General features: G+C 41.5%; 1 protein-coding gene across 1 annotated transcript in view; it reads right to left on the bottom strand.

Annotated features, from left to right (window-relative positions):
* Window positions 1-23,139, bottom strand: part of LOC101942574 (NAD(P) transhydrogenase, mitochondrial-like) — a 72,931-nt gene that overhangs the window by 46,052 nt on the left and 3,740 nt on the right. Inside the window, exon 2 of the mRNA XM_005303998.4 lies at window positions 22,631-22,827. Within this exon, the coding sequence (XP_005304055.1) occupies window positions 22,631-22,769 (139 nt within the window). The 5' untranslated portion in view covers window positions 22,770-22,827. The remainder of the gene's footprint in view (window positions 1-22,630; window positions 22,828-23,139) is intronic.

Raw genomic sequence — 23,139 nt, 5'->3', positions numbered from 1 at the left:
AATCCTGAAGCCCTTTACTCCCGTGAGTAGACTTTATTGACACAAATAGTCCCAGTGAGAGACCTCAGGGGGAGTACTTGCATGAGGAAGGGTGACAGGGCTGGATCTGTGTTTTTTGTAACTGACACAGAATGCTACCAGATGAAACATTCTGCTGTTAACTTTTTTATAGTGCATCTTTCCACAGCCAGCCCACAGGGTCACACAAACACATTCATGGATGCCAAAAGGATAACAAATTAAAGTTTGGTTTATAAAAGCCTTGGCTGGGATACTGCTTACACAAGTTTTCGTGCTGTTTACTCTGAAAAAGGTGTGGAATTGACCACAACCAATGAAGTGACAACCTCAACTCCACTCACACATGAGGTGGAAAAACCAAAAACAAGACAGCGGCATTAGGAGAGGAAGCTTTGTTTTTCCTGGCTTCGTATGTGAGAGAACTGCGCTTGTTGACGAAGAGGCAAGGACATATTGTGAAACAGTCTAAGGGCTATCACTGTAGATTTTTAAGGGTCTGATCCAGCCAGCATTCACAGTAGTAGGTACAGTGCTCAATAAATACATGTTTTCAGAATCAGGCGATAAACTATCATCTATATAGTGCCCAATCCTGTTGCCACTAAGTCAATGGGAGTTTTTCCATTGACTTCAATGGAGCTAGACTGGGCCTTTTAAGGTTAAATTCCCACCATGTGGCAGTGGGGTGGGAGAGCAACACAAGGAATATGTATCACTTAAGTCCCACTTAAAGCCTCAAGACAGGATTTCAGTGGTGCAGGGAGCTGGTGCTGGTCCTATGCACAAGGGTGAATTTAATTCTTATGGCTCAATCCTGTAAGGTCCTGAACGCCAAGCCCCAGTGGGAGCTGAGTGCATGGATCACTTCAAAGGAAGCCCAGCGCCTTGCAGGGCTGAGCATTATGAGTCAAACCTTGGTCCCACTGAACACAATGACAAAAGTCCCAGTGACATCAGTGGGACCAAGCTCTGGCCCTAAGCTAGTTGACTACAGTAAAATCCTTTCCCCATTGCTCCCTCATCTTACATCAGTTGTGTTTCTGCAGCCTAGAACTCTTCCTTACATATCATTCACATCAAAGCAGATCATACACGCTCGTTGGGTTACATGGGGTTAATATGGTGCAATTCACTGAAACTTTGTGACCCCCACAATTTAACTGGTAATATGGAAGCTGTACATTAATAACTAATGTAGATGCACAAACTTAAACAGCAACAGAGGGTCCTGTGGCACCTTTAAGACTAACAGAAGTATTGGGAGCATAAGCTTTCGTGAGTAAGAACCTCACTTGCATCTGAAGAAGTGAGGTTCTTACCCACGAAAGCTTATGCTCCCAATACTTCTGTTAGTCTTAAAGGTGCCACAGGACCCTCTGTTGCTTTTTACAGATTCAGACTAACACGGCTACCCCTCTGATACTTAAACATGTGTTTGCCTAAATGTACACTGTCGGTTCAGTGGCAGACTGCACTCTGTGAGGTTACCCAGACCGAGCTGACACATGCGGCAGGATATTTCTAGTAAGAACATTCTAAACAAATCTATTCAGTGCTGAGCCAATATTTTGCTTAAAAGGTGTGATATTAATGCAAAGCTGTACACAAGCAGGGAATGACTATAAAAAAAATCCCAAACAAAAGAAAACAGCAGTGAATAGCTTCTATATTTGAGTCACACAAAAAAGTCATTACGGTATGATATAAATAAAGAACACAATGGAAGTGTTTGTAAGTGTACAGAGAGGAGAGAATCATTACAGCTAAACCAAAAATCCAACACAGGCATGGTTTAAATTAGTATGATATAGGAAATCAATATGGCACAGAAGATAATCATCTGGGACTCCATCCTGCTCGCCTGACTCAAGGGAGTTCGCCCAGTGAGGTTAGATGGTGCCCTTAGGCACAAATTTGAGCGTAAGTTGCCCCACTCCAGGAGGCACTGTGCCTCAGAGAGCCCTCTATGAAAGATGAAATATATGTAGAGACAGTGAGTCAGAGAATGAGTTTACGGAAATGTGGTATTATACTAAAATGGTGGCATGCTATATTTCTCAAAGGAACAATCATTTAGCATTAGAATAAAGTGCTTTCTATCAAACTCTGAAACCAGATTACTTGATTTTAGATTTTGGGGTTATTTTTCAGTTTCATCTCAAACTGGTGTTCACTAGTACACACACAAAATGGCTCACGTGCCTCTGCAAGAATACTTTTCCAGCACTCCCCCTGCCACACATAGGTGGTGGAGTCCACTACCGAGAAAGAATATTTATATATGAAATACATTTGAACAAAGATTCTTGGTATATGAAAATTTCATTGCGTGCATGTGCAGCTCTTAGTACTGGAAAAGTGTGTAGGCAGAAATTGGAAGAATTTATGCAGACATCCCAGGCTTTAGTGAGGAGAGATTGAATTTGTCAGGAATCAGGGCCTGCAGCAAAGTCAGACTCTGGGCAACCTAACGAACACAGCTGACCTGTAGTAGGCTACCTGATTAGCTACACCGCCTGATTGACTGAAAGAGTCAGCAGACTGGTTCCTAAGCCCAGCAGCCACTCAAAGCACTTGCTCATGCATATAGGAACTTCCCATTTGCAGAAAACTATTTGCTAACTTCCTATTTGCAGAAAACTGAACACCGCCCCTTCCATGAGACCACGCCCCTGCCCCACCCCTTCTTTGAGGCCCCACCCCCGCTCACTCCATCCCCCCTCCATTGCTCGCTTTCCCCCACCCTCGCTCACTCACTCATTTTCACTGGTCTGGGGCAGGGGTGCAGGAAGGTGAGGGCTCGGGTGGGGGGTGCGGGCTCTGGGGATGAGGGGTTTGGGGTGCAGGAGGGGGCTCTGGGCTGGGGCAGGGGGTTGGGGTGTGGAGGGGGTGTGGGTGCCGGGAGGGAGTTTGGGTGCGGGAGGGGGCTGGGGTAGAGGGTTGGGGTGCAGTGTCCGGGTGGCGCTCATCTCAGGTGGTTCCCGGAAGCAGTAACATGCCTGCATCGCAACTGGACTTTTAACGGCCTGGTCAGCAGGGTCTCTTTTCGATGGTCGTTGCGGTTGAAAACCAGATGCCTGGCAACCCTACATGGGTGTGATAGCTCCTGTGCCTGCTTGTTCCCAGGACTTGTTCTAGTTCTGTTTCTTCCCTGTACCACCCCACTCCTGCCTTGTCCCACTCCAGGTAACCTGGTTCTGACCCTGGGTTCTGATTCCTGACCTCTGACTTAAGCTGTGACTCTTGGCTCTGACATCTGGTCTCTGACTCTGGTTCTGACCCTGGGCTTCAATTCCTGGCTACCAACTCCTGCCCTAACCGTTAGGCATGCTTCCTACTCTGACCATTAGCCATGACTGGTCATGTAACAGAATGGGGTAATAGAATTTATATAAGAGCTTTATGCACTGAGACAAACAACCATATCACAGACTAAAGAATTAGGGAAGAAACATAGGTCCACCTATAATCTATTTAACAGGACATAACAATTGCTTCAGTAGGGAAATCATAGGTTAGGGTGGGCAAACTCCCTCCTAAAAATACCATGGAAATATTCTTCCAAGGTGCTGAACCTACAACTAATAGCCCATACCAAGGCCCTAAAGCCACTGGGTAATATAATATACACCAATGTATCTAACTGTAATATGAAATACAGTAATCTAAAAATGACCATTTTGTGATAAAATGTATATTCTAATGTGTTATGCCACATCATGCGTGCTCTTGCATTGACATGTTATACTGTGCTGCATATATCGTCATATATGGAAACTCAGATCAGAGCAGCAACATACATAGAGCGCTGACTATAACAGATGACAACATAATTTTGGGGAGATAAAAAACAGAAATCCTATAAGGAGTGTTTTTGGTTCAGGAAATCAGCCATCTTTCACAGCATCAGAAGAAGACAGCCTGTACCAGACATCCTCCAAGTCTTCCTGGAAGTGGTAGTTTCTTTTGGAGATTTATGAATGCAAATGCAACTGCCCCAATCTAATCTGCTCTGCTCTGCAGAACTACAGACATATCCAGCTAATGTAGCTATTTAATAGTAACCCTAAAATCCCTCGTTAGTTTTAACTTTTTTTGGGTTGTTAAAATATATCCAGTACCGAGAATGGGGCAGAAGAAGAGAACTTGTTCATAGTACACTATACAGCTCTTGCTCAGATACAGCACATACTGTGGCTGCTACATAATCCTCCCAGTAGTTTCATAAGATACACACAGTATTAAGGTAGGACTTGTGGCGTAACCAGGTTCATTTTTCACTTGCTACTTGTCCTGCATAAAGGTTCTCTATAGGAACCTAACTTTCTAAGTACAGCTCCACTTGTATGCAGAAAATCACCTGGCTAATAATCTCCTTTACAGTAATTAAACAGGATGCATGCTGTGGGCATTAGTTACACACTTAATAGTTACATATTTCTTAGGTGCTATTAAGAAAGTTGTAATCTTTTCTTTCAATTCTATGGTGATGAGGAGTAGAATATGTCTTCACAGTAGAAATGTCTTTGTATACCCGTACATCTTGGCTCAAAGCATGTTTACAAACTCACAAGACCATGGACGAGAATATCTTTGTGTGATTAGCTATCAGACTACATTCCCTTCTGCAGGGTAGGGATATCGGTGAAGGGAGTATTTAGCTTATTATTGTGGTGTATTTGGTGTACAGAAAATTCTTCCATCAGGATGGAGAGGATAGATAACTGTAAATCACTGAAAAATCACCCTTGCCAATCCTTCGTTGTTAAAACCTCCTCTAAGCTCTCTCCCCCATCTGTATTTGATCTGCAATGCACATACTGTTAAGCTTGGACATTTGCTTTTTAGTAGATATTTTCTTCTATTCTTCCATTCATTCTCTGCTAAAGACATCACTATTAGGCTCTATTATTTTATTCCATACAGAACCTGTTATTTAGATCATGGCTTCATTCTAAACACATATAGAAGTCTTTCCTTTCCAATGTAAACTCTTCTCTCAGCTGCTTAAAGGGGTTACAGTCCTTTGCAACTAGCATTTGGGCCATCCAAATCAAACCCTTCTCCAGAAAATTGAAATTTTCCACAGCCCCACTCAGTCTGGATGTAATTAGCAGCATTTTAAACCATATCCTTATGTCATCACATATTTTAAAGTGACCCTGTCAACTTAGTTTAGGACCAACATTTGGGTTTTGTAAAAGCACACACATATTTCCAGTCAACTCTGAGAAAAAAGTAAGGAGTATTTTTCATAATTTCCTTTAAAATCCATTAAAAAAACAGACTGGTTATTTAAAGATTCTTTTCTAAGGTTTGTGAACCCAAACTCAAGACCCTTGAGCTAGTGCATAGCAATCAGAAGTGAAAATGACTTCAAACAAAAGTACACAGAGCAATTTCACTACCTAGACTGAACTGCAACAAGCAAACAAATAGCATGGGATGGGGGGAGGGAAGCTTGTTAACATTCTTTCAGTTGTAGTAAAGTTGTAGTAGTAATAGACAGGTGGATGTTTAAAACATTGGGTAAAATCCTAACCCTATTGCAGTCAATGGATTGGCACGTTATTTATTACTTTTCTTGGAAAGAAATTGTTGCCATAGCTTCTTGTGCCCTGGAAAGAGTTGTCAAGAATCACACATGTGTAGCAGAATAGCTAAAGAGGTAAATATGGGGACTCCGTCAGTTTTTCCTCATGTGTAAAATGCCAAAGTGTCATTTTTGGTTTAGCTCCGTTAGTATTTATTCTTTGCTATTTGTTTGTGGCAGCACCCTCACGGTGCTACCTGCTTTTCAGACATCCAAGAAAGGATAACCCCTGTCCTGAGAAGTTCAGTGTCAGAGGACAGAAAGACAAACAGAGGTTAGGGGAAGGGCAACAACAAATGCAGGGGTGGTTTATACATGGCTTAATTCTAGCTGAACCTGGATATCCAGCTATCCACCAAGTTAAATACCAGAGTGTCTACTGAAATCCTTTGGGGAGTTTTGCCATTGCCTTCAGTGGGAGCAGGAGCAGACTTGAGATGTATATGTTCAAGGGGAAAAATTAAACAAAGTCTACAGTAGTTTCTATATATTACCCATTCCTATACACGCAGAGTAAGCAAGGGAAAGCGCTGTCTATCCAACTCATATCTAACCTCTTAGGCGGCTGGACACAGAAGTATCAAGGCAAATATAATCGGCAGCACGTTTCACCTATTTTCGAAGGCTTTCCGCTCTCACTCTTATTCATAGTTTTATTACAGTAGCTCCTAGGAGGTCCCATTCAGGATCAGGATCCCAATGTCCTGAGCACTGCACAAATTGAGGCCAAGATCCTGCTAATTCCTACAGATATGCTTATCTTTATGAATAGTCCTGTTGACCTGTGTGAGACTCTTCACATGAGTAAAGTTACACACTTGGCTAAGATGCTTCCTTCAATATGAGGTCTTTCAGTATTTATGTTTTATTTAGTTTTCTGCATACTCAGAGCATTCTGAATAAAATATATTGTCGCAACACTCACACAGGACAACGTGCTTTCCATGGTTCTTTTGATCTGGGTGCATTCGTGTTCTCTCAGTTTACTTATTGAAATTACATAAGTATGACCATAAGGCAAAAATGGCATGTTAAATATTGTTTAGTTTTCCCTTACAAGAACAGTAGTTTAGATTTATTTTATTATGTTCCAAAGAATGATTGCCCAACAAGATAATATAAGCAAAGTAAAGTAAACTTGAAGAAGAGCTTAATTACAAAAAGCATTGTTTGGAAATACATACTGGTGGATTTGCAGTTGAGAAATACTTGACAATTCAGTGTATTACCCAACTGTCGAAGAAAAGATTACTGGAATATCACAGTACCATCCAAATGATTCAGAAAGAAAACATATTGGGAGATTTAGACAGTTATGGCCAAGGTCCTTAGCTACAACCAAGGAGCATAAAGTGCAATGCATGAAAATGAGGCATAAAGATTCCTTTATGTTACCTGTGTGGACTCCCAAACCTGGGGTGACTATGCATTAGGCTGGTTCCGAGACATAACAACTAGAAGGCTGCTCTAACTTGCACCAGATAGCAGCTACTCTAAAACATCAGAAAGGCATAGGGAGGGACACTTCAAACATGGCTCCTTCTCCAGCCCAACTCCCATACTGGCAGAATGGAAGAATGGTTTAGGAACCACTATGCCAGCTCTACCTGCCCTGAGATGATCCTTCTGTGAACATATTTAGGGCCACTCTGCACTAGTGTTGGGGCACAAAGCAGCCTCAGGAGAGCTCAGGATGCCTGGATCTCTGCCTGCCCATAAAATCAGAACAAGTTACAGATAAGTCAGACTGAGATCATGGTACAAAAAATACAATACAACGGTTAAAAACTACAGCATCATGAAGATAAATCCTTGTTATCACAGTTAGTTTTTAAAAATCCTGGATCAGCATATCTATGGGTATTGGTCATGCAATTGGAAAACTTCATGTAGAACAGAAGTAAATAAAGGAGTTAACTGTCAAAGAAAGAAAGACAAGGAAAAGAAAGACCGAGGAGGATCTACAAGAAGGATTCTCCAAAATTTTCATTCTCTGGATAACTTGGTGGATCACCTCCTATCCCAGTTTGTTCATTGCATAATTCTCAATCAATCACAAGCAAGAGCTCTGTAGGCCACCAATGCTCCAAAGATGAGTGTGAGAATTATTGCTTTAAAGGAAACCCTTCTTCTACAGCCTATTGTTTACAGCAGTCTCCCTCAGTGGAGGGCTACAAGCTACTTAAAAAACACCTGAGATAGAGAACCAAGAGACTAAAAAAATAATCAAATACGTTAAACTGGGGATGTGTTTGGATCTGGTATTTTGATGTAGTTCACAATAAAGATAGGAGTCATTTGTAGAATTCAGATATGAACCCAAACCTGGGATCAGATTTTGATCACCTGGAAGTTCAGGGCTCTTTTTTGAAACTTTTTATTAAGTTATTAACATTATCATACTACATCATACTTTATTACTTCATCAGGATCAGGTTAATATTCAAAGAACCTGACTAAAGATTCTGGCTTGCTGGCTTGAGAGCCCTTCTTCTCTGAGTACGCTAAAAGGGTGACCAAATTTCAAAATACCTATCCTCTTTTTGGTGCTTCTCTTGTGTACATCATACTTAGTGTGAAAGCTTTTCCTTTAAAAGGACAGTCCATACTTTACTATACTGCAGTTCCATAGGAATCGTCATCACATTTTCCCAATAATATGCAATACAAAATCTAGCCGGTTACTATAAAAAAGAAATACGTGTGTTGATCTGTTTAAAAGGTAGATCCTTTACTGGAGCACTAAATAAGTAGGTCACGGGATCTCTACAAAGGTGGCATTCTGTCATAAAATGAATCTCTTTCATAATTTCCAGCCCAAACCCTCTAATTCCTGGGCAGAACCACCACATGTAAAAGTACATTCTCCTTTCCCTGCAACCCCTCTAACAGAATGCCTCCCTAGTAGAAAAATATATGATCAATCTTAACTGGAGTCAAATGCCATCTAAACAGTAATTTATCAACATTTTCTTTGAGCTATACAAATTGAAAAAAATATATCTCCCCTTTCCCATATAGAGACCCACTCATCCAGCTCAATTTCTTTGTCCAAATTCCCTCTCCCATCTTTTCATTTGGGTTGTTTTCTTAACATCTTTTTCAAACAAAACTGTATATATCTCAGAACTTATATATATATATATAATCTCCATTTTAAAAGATCTAAATAGAACCACCTTGGATCCAGATTTCAAAATAAAATATTGGACTTGCAAAAATTGAAAATACAGGATCTTTACATTATTTACATTACTACATATCTCTTTGGTATGATTTCAAAGTCAGGATGAAGGAACAAATATCCAAATTGAATAATCCCAGCTCTTACCCAAAATGAATAATCATTTTGATATTTCCTAGGATAAATTCCTGATTATTAATTAAAGTAGCTAAGGATTGGAGCCTGGGTAACAAGAATTTTAAAAAATTGACCAAAGCTGCTAAGGCGGTCTGGGTGAATGGGTGATTCTTTTTTTATTTTTAGTGATCTACAGTTCTTTTTAACCCAACAATTACTATAAATAGCTATATTTGGGCTCCAGTCTTTATCAGATGGTCTATTTTTTAATTGATGACGATGATAAATGAAATTAGGGTAAATTTGTCCACTTCCTCCAAGACTTTTATTCTACACTGGAGGGTAATTTGCTTTAAAAAGGTTTTTATGCTTCTCCACAATATTTATTCCTAAATATTTTAAAGATTCCTTTAGCCATTTAAATTTATGTAGCTGACAACAGTTTGTTTTGACCCCTTTGGTAATAGTAATTCCTAAGATTTCAGATTTACAGTAGTTTATTTTGAAGCCTGATACCTGCCCAAATTCCAAAATTAAGTGGTCTATAGTTTTTTATGAGGCTTCTGGATCCTACAAACATAACAAAATACATCAATCAGCATGCAAAGCTATTTTGTGTTCTAATCTGAATAGCATTTTGATGCCTTTTACCAAAGGGCTGTTTCTCCATTTGCATTTATTGCAAAGGGCTCCATTGTCAAAGCAAACAGGAGGGATAATGGTCAACCCTGTCTTGTACCCCTAGACAAATTAAAAGGAGGAGTTTTATGGCCATTAACTAAAGCAGACACTCGGGGAAGAGTATATAAGCCTGATATGTTACTATAAAACTGATTTCCAAAACCAAAGCTTACTAAATCTATCTGAGGTACTAACAGTGCAGTCTGTGAAAGGCTCTCTCACAGTGTTCAAAGAAACCAGCGCTCAGTAAAACTTGCAACAATTAACAACATAGATCATATTTGGAGTTCTGATATTATCTGATAGATCTCTGCCAGCAATGAACCCAGATTGTTCAGGATGAACAAATTTGGGCAAGATGACATTCAGTCTGTTTGCTAGCACCTTGGCATAAATTTGAGCATCCACATTAATTAAAGAAATTGTGTATGATGCACAATTGGTAAGATCTTTTCCTTCTTTAGGAACGACCACAATTTTTGCCTCTTTCCATGAATCTGAAATCTTGTTCCTCTGCAATATAGTATTAAACAATTCTGTTAAAACAGGGACCAACCTTTGCTTTAGAGCTCTGTAATACTCCTCAGAAAACCTATTGGAACCTGGAGTTTTACTGGATTTTAAATTCTTAATTACAACTTCAACTTCCTTTGTAGCAATTTGCCTATCAAGAGCTCTCACATTGTCCTCTGAGAGCTAAAGTAGTTTCACACTTCTCAAATATCTATTTATAGGTTCAGGATTTGGGTTTTGAAATGCATAAAATATGAAAAAAGTTAGCAAATGTTTCAGAAATCTATTTGATGCTAGTTATTAAATCTTCCTTTGTATTTCTAATCAGAAGAATGGCTGATTTATCCTGTTCCTTTTTTAAACTTTCCGGCTAAAAGCCTTTTGGCTTTACTGCCCTTTTCATAATATTTGTGTCTAAAATAGCTAAGTGTTTGCCCTTGATTGGGAACATATACATTATCTAAGGTGAGAAGTTTACCTTTCAAAGACCCTTTAACTAAAATATATTCTGCCCTCTGTATCATGCTAAAAGAGTAAAAGGGAAATGTTTAGCAAATAGTATTGCCACCTCTCTTCTACTAGAGAGATATATGGTAGCTGTGTCCAAGAAGTATTCAGATGTTTATCATTTTTCTTCAAGTGTGTTTTTTGTAAATAGATTATACTAGGAAAATCCTTTTTCAGTGAGCAGAATACCCCTTTCCATTTTGTTGAATTGTTCATCCCCTTAACATTAACATTATGACATTAATAACCTCACCCATAAGTACCAAGTCTATTCTCACTCAGTATATTACCCTTTGTTAAAAGCAGTGAGACCCCCCTAGCCAAATGCTAGGTCTCCATTATAATTGCATCTCTTCTTTAAATAACATTTTAGACAGAGTTCCCATCATACAGACAGTAATTTTAAAACTTCCACATACACCTCTACCCCGATATAACACTGTCCTCAAGAGCCAAAAAATCTTACCGTGTTATAGGTGAAACCGTGTTATATCGAACTTGCTTTGATCCACCGGAGTGCGCAGCTCTCCCCCCTCCCCAAGCGCTGTTTTACCGCGTTATATGTTCTATCGGGTCGCATTATATCGGGGTAGAGGTGTATAGCTTTTCCTTTTTTAAACACCTATATTGTTGTACCCTGATCCTGAGTCTGATTTACCATTTTATTTAATTCTGAGCCCTAACTCTTTTTTTATTTATATAATCTTTTCTATTCAAACATTACAATATTTAACATCTTTTCCTGTTCTCTTATTCCGTTTCCCTCACTCCTCCCTCTGCATTCCCGCACTGTCGCCTCTAGTTGTCCCCTCTAGTTGTGGGAGCCCAGGCTCCCCTTACTCCTTCCACAGGCATGTTAATACCCTGCTGAAGGTGGGTTGGGTTTCTTTTGGGTATTTTTATTCTTAAGAACTAAGCCTTATTTAATCTTATCAAACTGCCTGATAACATTGGGCATTGTGAGATTATTATACCATCTCTGAGTTTACTTATTCTTCAATTTTTCCACCATAGATGACCATTCTCGAGTTAATATAAATTTTGAAATGACTGTGACAACTCTAAAGTGAAACTTACTTCAATAGGGGAAATCTTGCTTTTCTGCTATTTCCTTCATAATTTTGTTTATAATATAAATCACAACTTTAAATTAACCATAATGTTATCCCCATTAAGTAGACCATATCCAAATAGTCAAAATATCCTGGGTAATATAAGCCCAGCTTTCATTTGACTAAACATCTTCATCATTATGACCACATGGATAGAATATCCGTTATTTATTGTAATGTCTTCGTTTCTAAACGCTCTCATGTCTCTCTCATCTTGCTGCATCTTTTTGAGCTGTTCTGGCTGTCTTTGATCTCACTGATACTCAGTGGTTTCTTGGTGACCTGTAGAACCAATGCCTTTGATCCCCTTCAGATTGTTCTTGAGCAGATTTGCCTGTTCCCGCGTCCCTAAGTACCTGTTTTACTTCTTTGCATCTGAAATAGACATATATCCGTCCTTCCATTTAAAGGTCAGTCTAAATGAAGCCCCCATTTGTATCGTATATTGTTCTTGCTAAGAAGTGTGGTTATGTGATATAGCTCTCTTCACGTTCTAAGGGTTGAGGTTGTCACATCTGGGAAAATTTGTAAGAATCATAAGTGGTTCCGCTCTTTCCCTCATTGCCCTCAGTATTTTATCCTTGTCTTGACAGTAGTGTAGATGGACAATCACATCTCTTGTTCTGGAGCCTGCTTGGGAAAAGGGATCTGTCAGCCCTCTCAGTATGAATGTGACATTTATTGCCCAGTTTTAATGCGTCATGGCAAATATCATCCAATGTGTTCAGCAGCTTCCTTCCTTCAGTCCCCCCCCCCCCTTTAATCCTCATGTTATTCCTATATTCTCTATTTTCCCTGTCCTCCACCATTAATTCTGTTTCTTTTTCTCTTTTTCCCCCAATTATTTAGATTCTTTCATCTAGGTTGGTAATGCTATGTGATTGCTCATTTATTCCATTTTCCACATCTGATATTTTCCCATTAACCTCATTAATTTCATTTTCCATATTTTTAATGCAAGTCTGGATCTCTTCCCTCATCTTCTTATTGACCTTTTTGATTTCTATCAGCAGGTCCCTCAGGTCAGCCTTAGTGACTGGAGCGTCTCCACCTGCCTCCATAGTTTGTTTGCTGGAGGCAGAGTTACTCTTTCGTGGCCTTGTTGTTTCTGGGGGAGAACAGATCTTTGTACTGGATGATTTCTTTCATTTCCCAGACATCTAGATCTTCTCTTCCTCCTTGCCTGTTGCTCCTCTCGCAAGATGACTGCTAGCACATTTCTCTTTTGTTTGCTTGACCTTTCCAATGACTGCTGCTACACTTCCTCACCCAGCCACAACAGTACAATTGTAATTATTATTTTTTAATCTTGTTGCACTCACACACACTCTTTTTGCAGGCTAATGAGGGTCCAGTTCAAGATCTCCAAGCTTGCAGAGTCATTTTTAATATGTTCTGCGAGCTGATGGCACTGGATTTTGTTGCTGGGTTTTCTCCTCACCAAGGTATTGAACCCAGCCTTGGATGCTGCTAGCTTCAGCTGGCAGAAGGGTTACACAGCAATGGAGCTGTGTAAGGAGGAACTCGAGCAGTACACGGACCTGACTGTGCCAGGACAACAATCGCAGGAAAATAAAACTTTTGCTTTACCTTATTGGGGAAGAAGGCAGAGAGGTCTGCAGCACTTTGGCTGGATAAGATAATTAAGATAATTGCAGATGATATCCTCATTGTAGGTGAAGGGAGTAATGATACAGAAGCTGAATGCATGTTAAATTGAATAGATGGAACTTTCTTAAACCCTGTGCATTGCTCTGTCCATGTGACTGCATTGCTTCCAGGCCAACTCCTCACATTTCCTATTTTCCTGGTGTCCTCTCTCAATAACAGTCTCTCCAGTGAACATGGGCCCTCCGATTCCAGTTCCACTCATCACAAGATAAATGCTGCCCACTTTCCTCCTGAGGTGGAGTGGGTATGACTGCTTCTGAAGGCTCATCTTTCTTTCGCAGAACTTCAGGCAACTTATTTTAAAGGTGGCCAGTGTATACTGGCAGTGAAACAATCTGAGCAGTTTTCCAACAACCCTTATGAATTTGTCTTTTGATGTCAGTTTGGTAATTAATTTAATGTATGTTTCACTGTGTATCATACCATCTGAATGAGATTCGGGGCTGATAACCTGTGGATCTCACCAGAGCAGCCTACAAATCAATGTATTATTTTTCTTTCCTTTTGGTTGAATTCTACCATGATAAAAGTGATTATATTGCTCTCTTAATGCATTGTTCTGTTGTATTTCTAAAAAATGCTACCCAATTCTTCTCCTAGATATCAAAGTCATACGTTCTCTGTCAGGGGTTTTAGATTCTATTAGCAATTTAAAATGAAATATAGTACCAGAAAGTATTGTTGCCACATGAATACTTTCTGTGCTTGGGTACTTTTCTCCTGCTCCAATGGATCCTACCACAGCCAAAATGATAGTCTAAAATGGCAGATTAAACATGGCACTAGGATCCAGGATTTTCTCAGTTTTAATCCCAGCCTGCCACTCATTGCATAGCCCTAGCAAAGACATTAACTTCGGTGTTTTAATTTCTCTATCTGTAAAACGGGGATAATATAGCTTACCTAATAAGGGTGTTCTGAGGATGAGATGCTTTGGAAGTGTAAAGCACTAAGCAGAGATGGGTCCAACTCACAAAGTGGAGATTAGTGACAAACTGCTCTAGAGTTTGGCTTGTTCAGATGTGGGGCTGAATTCTGTTCTTTTGTCAGCCTAAATCTGGAGCAAATCCATTAACTTCAGGACATTTCTGTAAAACAGATTCTCGTTCCCCGGGTTATGGTTCAAGCTAGTCTCTGGTGGCAGTAATTATAGACCACATTCTCAAGCCTCTATGAGTAAAGTTAGGTGCCTAAATAATTAATTATGAGTCTAAATAGCAATTTAAGTGTCCCACAGAGATAAAAGCTTGGGACATCAAAGTCAGAAAATATGGCTATAAGTAACTGACCATCTCTGTCCCGTTTTGGCCTAATGGACTTCAAGTTTCATATTTTAGGTGTCTAGAGTTAGAGTTTTTTGGAGAGGAGGAGGTGGTGGCAGTAAGTGGGGCTTAAATATTGGGAATTGTAAGGCACATAGCACCAAGAAATGAGATTATGAAGAGGAAGTTACCCTGTGCAGTAACTGAGGTTCTTCAAGATGAGTGTCCCTGTGGGTGCTCCACTCCAGGTGTTGGTGCATTCCTGCGTCTTAGCTTGGAGATTTTTACAGCAGTACTTGTACTGGTCGCGCACACGCAGAGCCTGCCTCTCCCCCCCGCCCCCCCGCCTGCCCCGCTCTGAGTGTACCTTAATAGTTCGCGTGCACGACCGGTCTCCTCAGTTCCTTCTCTACAACGGAGGCTACCCCAACTCCAAAGTAGAGGGGAGGAGGGTGGGTAGTGGAGCACCCACAGGAACACATCTCAAAAAACGTCAGTTACTGGACAGGGTGAGTAACCTCCTCTTCTTCTTCAAGAGGGGTCCCTGTGGGTGCTCTACTCCAGGTAACTTAAAAGCAGTGTTCTCAAGGAGGTAGGGACTTCAGATTTGGTAGGAATGCAGTAGATAATACAGCTCTGTCTTTGCGTGCCCTGGATTTCAACTTGCTGCAGTGGTCACATATTTGGGGGAAGTGGGACTTCCCCAAACATTTTATACATTTAGAGTGGCCATCTGAAAGAGGGATGGCATCATTACAATTAGAGCAGCGCTTAAAACCTGGAGAGCCAGGCATGTCAGAAGAGGCTGCGCTGACAGGAACAAAAAGTTTTTTGGGGGGTTTTTTTGTTTGTTTTTTTGTTTTGAAGAGAAGAGAAGAGAGGAGAAGTGAGTACCTAACTAATACCGGTAAGCTTAAACTAAGAGGGGAAAAAGTTGAACAAGGGAGAGAAGAAATTCTCTAATGAGTCTGCTGAGCTCCATTTCAGGCCGGGAACGGTAGAGAAGGAACTGAGGAGACCAGTCGCACTAGGGCCGGCTTTAGCAAGAGCGGGGCCCGATTCTTGGGGGCGGAGCTTGCAGCAAGCCCCACCCCCAGGAATCGGGCCGCGCTCCAGTCGGAGCTCCGGCTGGGGTCGCGGGGCTTGTGTCTGGTGCAGAGCCGAGCCACAGGGGCCGGAGCCAAGCCGAGCCGAGCCGCGGGGACCGGAGCCCAGCCGAGCCGTGGGGGCCGGGCCGGAGCCGAGCCAAGCCGAGCTGTGGGGGTCGGGCCGGGCCGGACCGGAGCCAAGCCGCGGAGGCCGGCCTGGGCCAGACCGGAGCCAAGCCGAGCCGCGGGGGCCGGGCTGGAGCCGAGCCGAGCTGAGCTGCGACGTGGGGGCTGGGCCGGGCCGGAGCCGAGCCGAGGGGGCTGGGCCGGACCCGAGACGGACCCGAGCTGAGCCGCGGGGACCGGAGCCGCTGGGACCGGGCCAGCGCACTCGGCCGGAACCGGGGCCGGAGTGAGCTGCTCGGCTGGGGCTGGACTGGGCCGCGCCGCGCCTCCGCAGAGCCCTTCTCGCGCCCCCCGCCACCCCAGCTTACCTGGTGCTGCCTGCCTGCCTGCCAGCCCCTGCTTCTTTTCAGACTTCCCGCGAACCTCTGATTCGCGGGAAGCAGGAGAGGGGAAGGAGCAGGGGGCGGAGAGTTCAGGGGAGGGAGGAGGCGGAAGTGTGCTGGGGGCGGGGTGGAGAGCTGCAGCACGGGGCCCGATTCAACCGAATCAGCTGAATCGGCCTAAAGCCGGCCCTGGGTCACGCTCACGTACTATTAAGGTACACTCAGAGCGGGGGGGGGGCAGGCTCTGCCTGTGCGCGACCAGTACGAGTACTGCTGTAAAAATCTCCGAGCAACGGTGAAGGGACACACCAACACCTGGAGTGGAGCACCCACAGGAACATCCTTTGAAGAAGAACCTAATTTTCCACTGCTCTGCACCTTGTGTGGGCATTTACAGCTGTGCAAAGCAGTAGGGGTAAAATGCTAACAAATGAGAACAATCATGATTTCACAATCACTATACAAAGGTATCAGGGCCTGCACAAGGTCCTGGCCAATGGGGAATGAGGTACGACTTCACTACTGGTTCAAGTATTAGCTTATGAACTGACTGATTCTAGATCACATATCTGGGCTAAGAGAAATGGGAATCTCGAGAATTTCACACCAAGCTCAACATTTCAGGACATGGATATTATTTGTACACACTGTACACAGAAGAATAAAGAGCATATATTCACCGTCTAGGGGAAAAAACAAACAAACAAACAAACTACTCTTTGTGTCCAGAAAGAGTGTCTTTGTAACAGCCCACTTCCCCACCCATGAGGAAGCTGCTTTTGCTGTGAAATGTTGAGGGCTTTTACTGCTCAACTCACTGGCATTTTTGTTCCGTGTGTAAATAAAATACAAGTGAAAGAGAAGGAGGCATTTTCCTATATAAACTGGCTGTCCATCTGCATACATTTGATCTTTTATTCTTCCATGAATCCTGGAAGTTGCTGGCAAAGACAGTCATGGGGATTTTGTTCTCTTTTGGTTGTCTAATGAATGTTATTTGCTTTTAAATTTCTCCTATTGCAAATTCCTATTTAAAACAACAGATTAAAGGCTTTGTGGAAATAGATGAATTTGCAACAAATTAAAAGTTTCTGGGTGAAGATAAAAGAGGTAAAAATAGAGTTGACGTCATGGAAGGGTTCTACTATAGCCTACCAAATCAGGAAGGGGAGGTGGATGAGGCATTTTTAGAACAAACAATCGAAGTATCCAAAACACAAAATCTGATGATAATAGGGGCAAAATAAGAACATAAGAACATAAGAACAGCCGTACCGGGTCAGACCGAAGGTCCATCTAGCCCAGTATCCTGTGTACCAACAGTGGCCAATGCCAGGTGCCCCAGAGGGAGTGGACCAAAAGGCAATGATCAAGTGATCTCTCTCCTGCCATCCATCTCCATCCTCTGACAAACAGAGGCTAGGGACACCATTCCTTACCCATCCTGGCTAATAGCCATTAATGGACTTAACCACCATGAATTTATCCAGTTCTCTTTTAAACGCTGTTATAGTCCTAGCCTTCACAACCTCCTCAGGTAAGGAGTTCCACAAGTTGACTGTGTGCTGCATGAAGAACTTCCTTGTATTTGTTTTAAACCTGCTGCATATTAATTTCATTTGGTGACCCCTAGTTCTTGTAATGCAGTAAAACACAAAATTTCCAGTAAGCTCTTGGAATGTATTGGGGACAATATTTTGTTTCAGAAAGTTGAGGAAGTAACTGGGGAACAGCCATTTTAAACTTGATTCTGACCACCTGGAAGGAATTGGTAGAGAATCTGAAGGTGGAAGGCAATTTGGGTGAAAGTGACCATGACATGACAGATTCTAAGGAAAGGAAGGAGTGACCGCAGCATTATAAGGACAAGGGATTTCACAAAAAGCAGGCTTTAATAAACGCAGAGGAGTGGTAGGTAAGTTCTCACAGGAAGAAAATTTAAGGGAAAAAGGAGTTCAGGAGAGCTAGCAGTGTCTCAAGGAGACAGTACTAAAGGCACAACTGCAAACTATCCTGATGAGAAGGAAAGACAGGAAGAATAGTAAGAGGCTAAAATGACTTCCTCAGGAGCTCTTTAGTGACCTAAAAATCAGAAAGAAATCCTACAAAAAGTGGAAACATGAATGAATTGCTAAGGAGGAGTACAAAAGAATAGCAAAACCTTGTTGGAACAAAATCAGAAAGGCTAAGGCACAAAATGAGTTACACCTAGCCAAGGACATAAAAGACAATAATAAGAGGTTCTTTAAATACATTAGGAGCAAGAGAAAGACAAAGTAAAGTGTACATGTTTTACTTAGCGGGGAAAGGAGAGCTAATGACTCATGACATCAAGATGGCTGAGGTGTTTAATGCCTACTTTGCTTCAATCTTCAATAAAAAGGTTAATAGTGACCAGATACTCAATATAATTAATATTAACAACAACGGGGGAAGGAATGCAAGGCAAAATAGGAAAAGAACAGGTTAAAGAATATGTAGATAAATTAGGTGTATTCAAGTCAAGTCAGAAGGGCCTGATGAAATTCATCGTAGGGTACTTAAGGAACTAGATGAAGCAATCTTGGAACTGTTAGCAATTATCTTTGAGAACTCACGGAGAACAGTTGAGGTCCCAGACAACTGGAGAAGGGCAAACACAGTACATATTTTTAAAAGGGGGAACAAAGAGGACCTGGGGAATTATAAACCAGTCAGCTTAACTTCAATACTTGGAAAGAACCTGGAACAAATGATCAAACAATCAGTTCAAAGCACTTAGAGGATAATAAGGGTTATAAGGAATAGCCAGCATGGATTTGTCAAAAACAGATCATGCCAAACCAACCCAATTTCCTTCTTTGACAGGGTTACTGGCCTAGTGGATATCACGGAAGACAGTAGATGTGACATCTTGATTTTACTAAGGCTGTTGATACAGTCCCACATGACATTGCCATAAGCAAACTAGGGAAATGTGGTCTAGATGAAATTACTATAAAGTGGGTGCAAAACTGGTTGAAATGCCATACTTATATTAGTTATCAATGGTTCATGGTCAAAATGAGAGCATGCATCTAGTGAGATTCTGCAGAATCAGTCTTGGGTGTGGTACTATTCAATATTTTCATTCATGACTTAAAAATTGCAGCTGACATGAAGCTGGGAGGGGGTTTCAAGCACTTCTGAGGATAAGATTAGAATTCAAAAGGGCCCTGACAAATTGGAGAATTGGTCTGAAATTAACAAGATGAAATTCAGTAAAGACAAATGCAAAGTACTACACTTAGGAAGGAAAAATCAAATGCACAACTACAAAATGGGGAATAACTGGCTAGGCACTAAAACTACTGAAAAGGATATGGGGAGGTATAGTGGATCATAAATTGAATGAATCAATGTGATGCTGTTGCGAAAAAGGCTAATATTCTTGGGTGTAATAAGAGGAGTGTTATGTAAGACATTGGAGGTAAAGTGTCCTGCTATACTCAGGACTTCTCTGGAGTCCTGTGTCCAATTCTGGGCACCACAATTTAGGAAGGATGTGGATAATAAACTGGAAAGTCCACAGGAGATCAACTAAAATGATAAAAAGTTTAGAAAATCTGACCTTGAGGAAAGGTTAAAAAAAATTAGGCATGTTTAGTCCTGAGAAAAGAAGACAGGTGAGGAGGGCTTCAAATATGTTAAGGGCTATTATAAAAAGAGGACAGGGATCAATTGTTCTCCATGGCCCCTGAAGGTAGGACAAGCGGTATTGGGCTTAATCTGCATCAGTGGAGATTTAAGTAAGATATTAGGAAAAACTTTCTAACTATAATGGTAGTTAAGCTCTGGAATAGGCTTCCAAGGAAGGTTGCAGAATCCCCACTGTTGGAAGTTTTTAAGAACAGGTTGGACAAACATCTGTCAGGGATGGCCTAAGTTTACTTGGTCCTGCCTCAGTACCGGGGCCTGGACTTGACGACCTCTCAAGGTTCTTTCCAGCCCTACATTTCTATGATTCTATGAAAATATAATCATAGAGGAAAACAACTAAAATGGTACATAGTACAGGTGACCTCTGTATGGTATTTCTAATGCCTCTGCTGTCTACTTTACACAAGTACAGGTCAGGGATCTCCTACAGCTCTCTGGCACCCATCTACCTCCTCGAGACTACATGGATGGTTCTTCATGTGGCCAGAGTTGGCTAGGAGGTAGCATGTGCATAGGTCAGCGAGTTGTGAATGCGGGATGTACCTTCTTCCTGCCAGCCCAATGGAGCTTAGTTTGAAGAGGTAACATAGCCTCACAGCCCCTCCAAACTATCTAACCCTCTTGCTGGTAGACCTTGGGCAGGAAGGGGATGTCAGGAAACATGGTTCAAATGTGGCCAACAGGGCCCCCAACTGAATAATTTGGGGGAAATGTTTCCTCCACCTACACCTTTTCTGTCAGGTATTTCCATGGGATGAGGTGATCTGACCCAGCCACATTAGTAGCAACACACATAAATACCTCCTGTATTAACTCACATCACCACACACAAGATCCAAGAATCTATGATTCCCATGAGAACCCGAATCTTCTTGAGAGAAGAAGAAAGTAGTGACTGTTCGATGACAGGCAGGAAGTTAATATTTCCTGTCCCGTTACATGTCTATTAGTCCAGTTCTTCAGCATTCCAGTTGTGGTTCACTTTTTGGTAGCACTGAGGCATCAAGAGTTGCCTCACCATTTCTGGAAATTGCTCAGCATTTGGTAAAATTTCCCTGACATTTCGTAAAATAAATACACACCAGCTTGCCTGCTACAAAGCAATGTAACAATAGCCCTAGATTACTAGATGGTTAAAACTGTTTAACTAGTTGCTTAAACCAAATCATTGCAAGGATCTCATTAGAAAGGATTCACCCTTTCTCTGTTACCTCAGTACTTTCTAATCAAGTCTTTTATTATAATGAACATGCTGAAGATTAATTTCATAATCTTATCGTTAGGACCGTGAATTTGATTTCTGAAGGAATCTGTATAAATCCTGGTATTTGAATAAAGCCAAATAAACCAGAATCTCTCAATACTGGTGTATATGATTTCTTTACTGGTGTTTCCCTCTTCTGAGCCTGAAGAACATTGGAAATGGTAAACTGCCACACTTTCTCGACCATCCAGGAACTAGAATCCTGTCAAAAGACCAGCCCTCCCACTGTTCCAGGCTCCTGAGGAACTCAACGTGCCTGTGGAAAAATATTCATACAAATGGAGGTGTACAAATACAAACATGGAGCCTACACACACACACACACACACACACACGTGTGTGCACATTCCTTCTTCCCACCTCCCCCACAACTGTCTGCTGCAGATATTTATAAAAAGGGTTTTTTAATTATTGTTCAGGCCTTGATCCTGTGGCATTGACAGCAGTGGAGTTTTATCCCTAGGAACAGGATTTAGCCCTTTGTCAACAGTGAGTCTTTCACTCTAAGGCAGGGGTCGGCAACCTTTCAGAAGTGGTGTGCTGAGTCTTCATTTAATCACTCTAATTTAAGGTTTCGCATGCCAGTAATACATTTTAATGTTTTTAGAAGGTCTCTTTCTATAAGTCTATAATATATAACTAAACTATTGTTGTTTGTAAAGTAAATAAGGTTTTTAAAATGTTTAAGAAGCTTCATTTAAAATTAAATTAAAATGCAGAGCCCCCCGGACCGGTGGCCAGGACCCGGGCAGTGTGAGCGCCACTGAAAATCAGCTCGCGTGCCGCCTTCGGCACGCGTGCCATAGGTTGCCTACCCCTGCTCTAAGGCCATGTTTACAGAGTCCTGTGCAATAGGAATAATACCCGCTGGCTCCTTTACATCATTTTTAGCAATAACAGTACCTGGCAACTGGCCAGCGATAACTTAGAAAATCTTCACTGGGCATGTCATTGGAAGTCCAGTGAGTTCAAAAATTAACCTAAATATTATTCTGTACAGTGGTCACTTAACTACAGTACTGGCAGTAGATGGATGGATTTCCACAATTTTAAAAAACGTTCTGAAGCTCAGTGAGCTCTTGAGCCTAAACTTACTTCTGCCTCATAATAGATCAAATTCTTCTCCCTTTCATACTGGTGTATGTCAATGTAGCTGAGGTCAGAGACTGACCCTGTGTATTTCTATTAATAAAAAAATAGATCAACCTCTTTTCAAATTAAGGGCCAGTTCAACATCTGAGTGAATGAAATATAGTGTATTTTTACAAATGCAAATCACTGTAGAGATTTTCTGTTATACATGACATTGACCTCCAGATGACCTCTGTAACAGAAAATAAGCCTCCACAACATTATGATCCATTTGAAAATAAAACTACAGAATTATGACAACAGTATTTACATACAGTCAAATCAAATACATATTGTACCTTTGGCTGTCTGTTGATTCCATAAGATTTGGAAAGTTCTAAAAGAACGTTGTCCGGTTGCTGGCTGCAGTGTGCTAGAATTTATACTGTGAAGCAAGGGCACTGAGCAACTGGTGATGCATCGCACTAGACCATTCATCTCAGCAAATTCTGGGAACAGAACACTCCTCTGTGCCCTTGATGTTGGTCCAGTTGCCCTGTAGATATAAAAGCCATATTGAAACCAAGTTGCTTGATTAACCCGGCTCAAATCTGCATAGTTTTATGTTTAAAGGGGCAAGAAGAAAACTCAGCAATATTCCTTTAATATTACTGTAGAATGACTGAGTACGAGGCCTTTGCATCAGGTGATGTATGTGGAATTGAAAGCTGATGACTTGCCTAGGCACTCTGCCAGGTCACTGAACCAGCCAGACTTGAGCTACAGTCAAAATTACAAATTGGGCAAAAGCTTGCACTAGATTGTCCTGACTTTTAATTCCGCAATCCAGTATAATTACTTTATTTCC

Source organism: Chrysemys picta, chromosome 10 (genome assembly GCF_011386835.1).
Source record: "Chrysemys picta bellii isolate R12L10 chromosome 10, ASM1138683v2, whole genome shotgun sequence".
Lineage (NCBI taxonomy): Eukaryota > Metazoa > Chordata > Testudines > Emydidae > Chrysemys > Chrysemys picta.
This window is presented reverse-complemented; position numbering and strand designations above follow the sequence as displayed.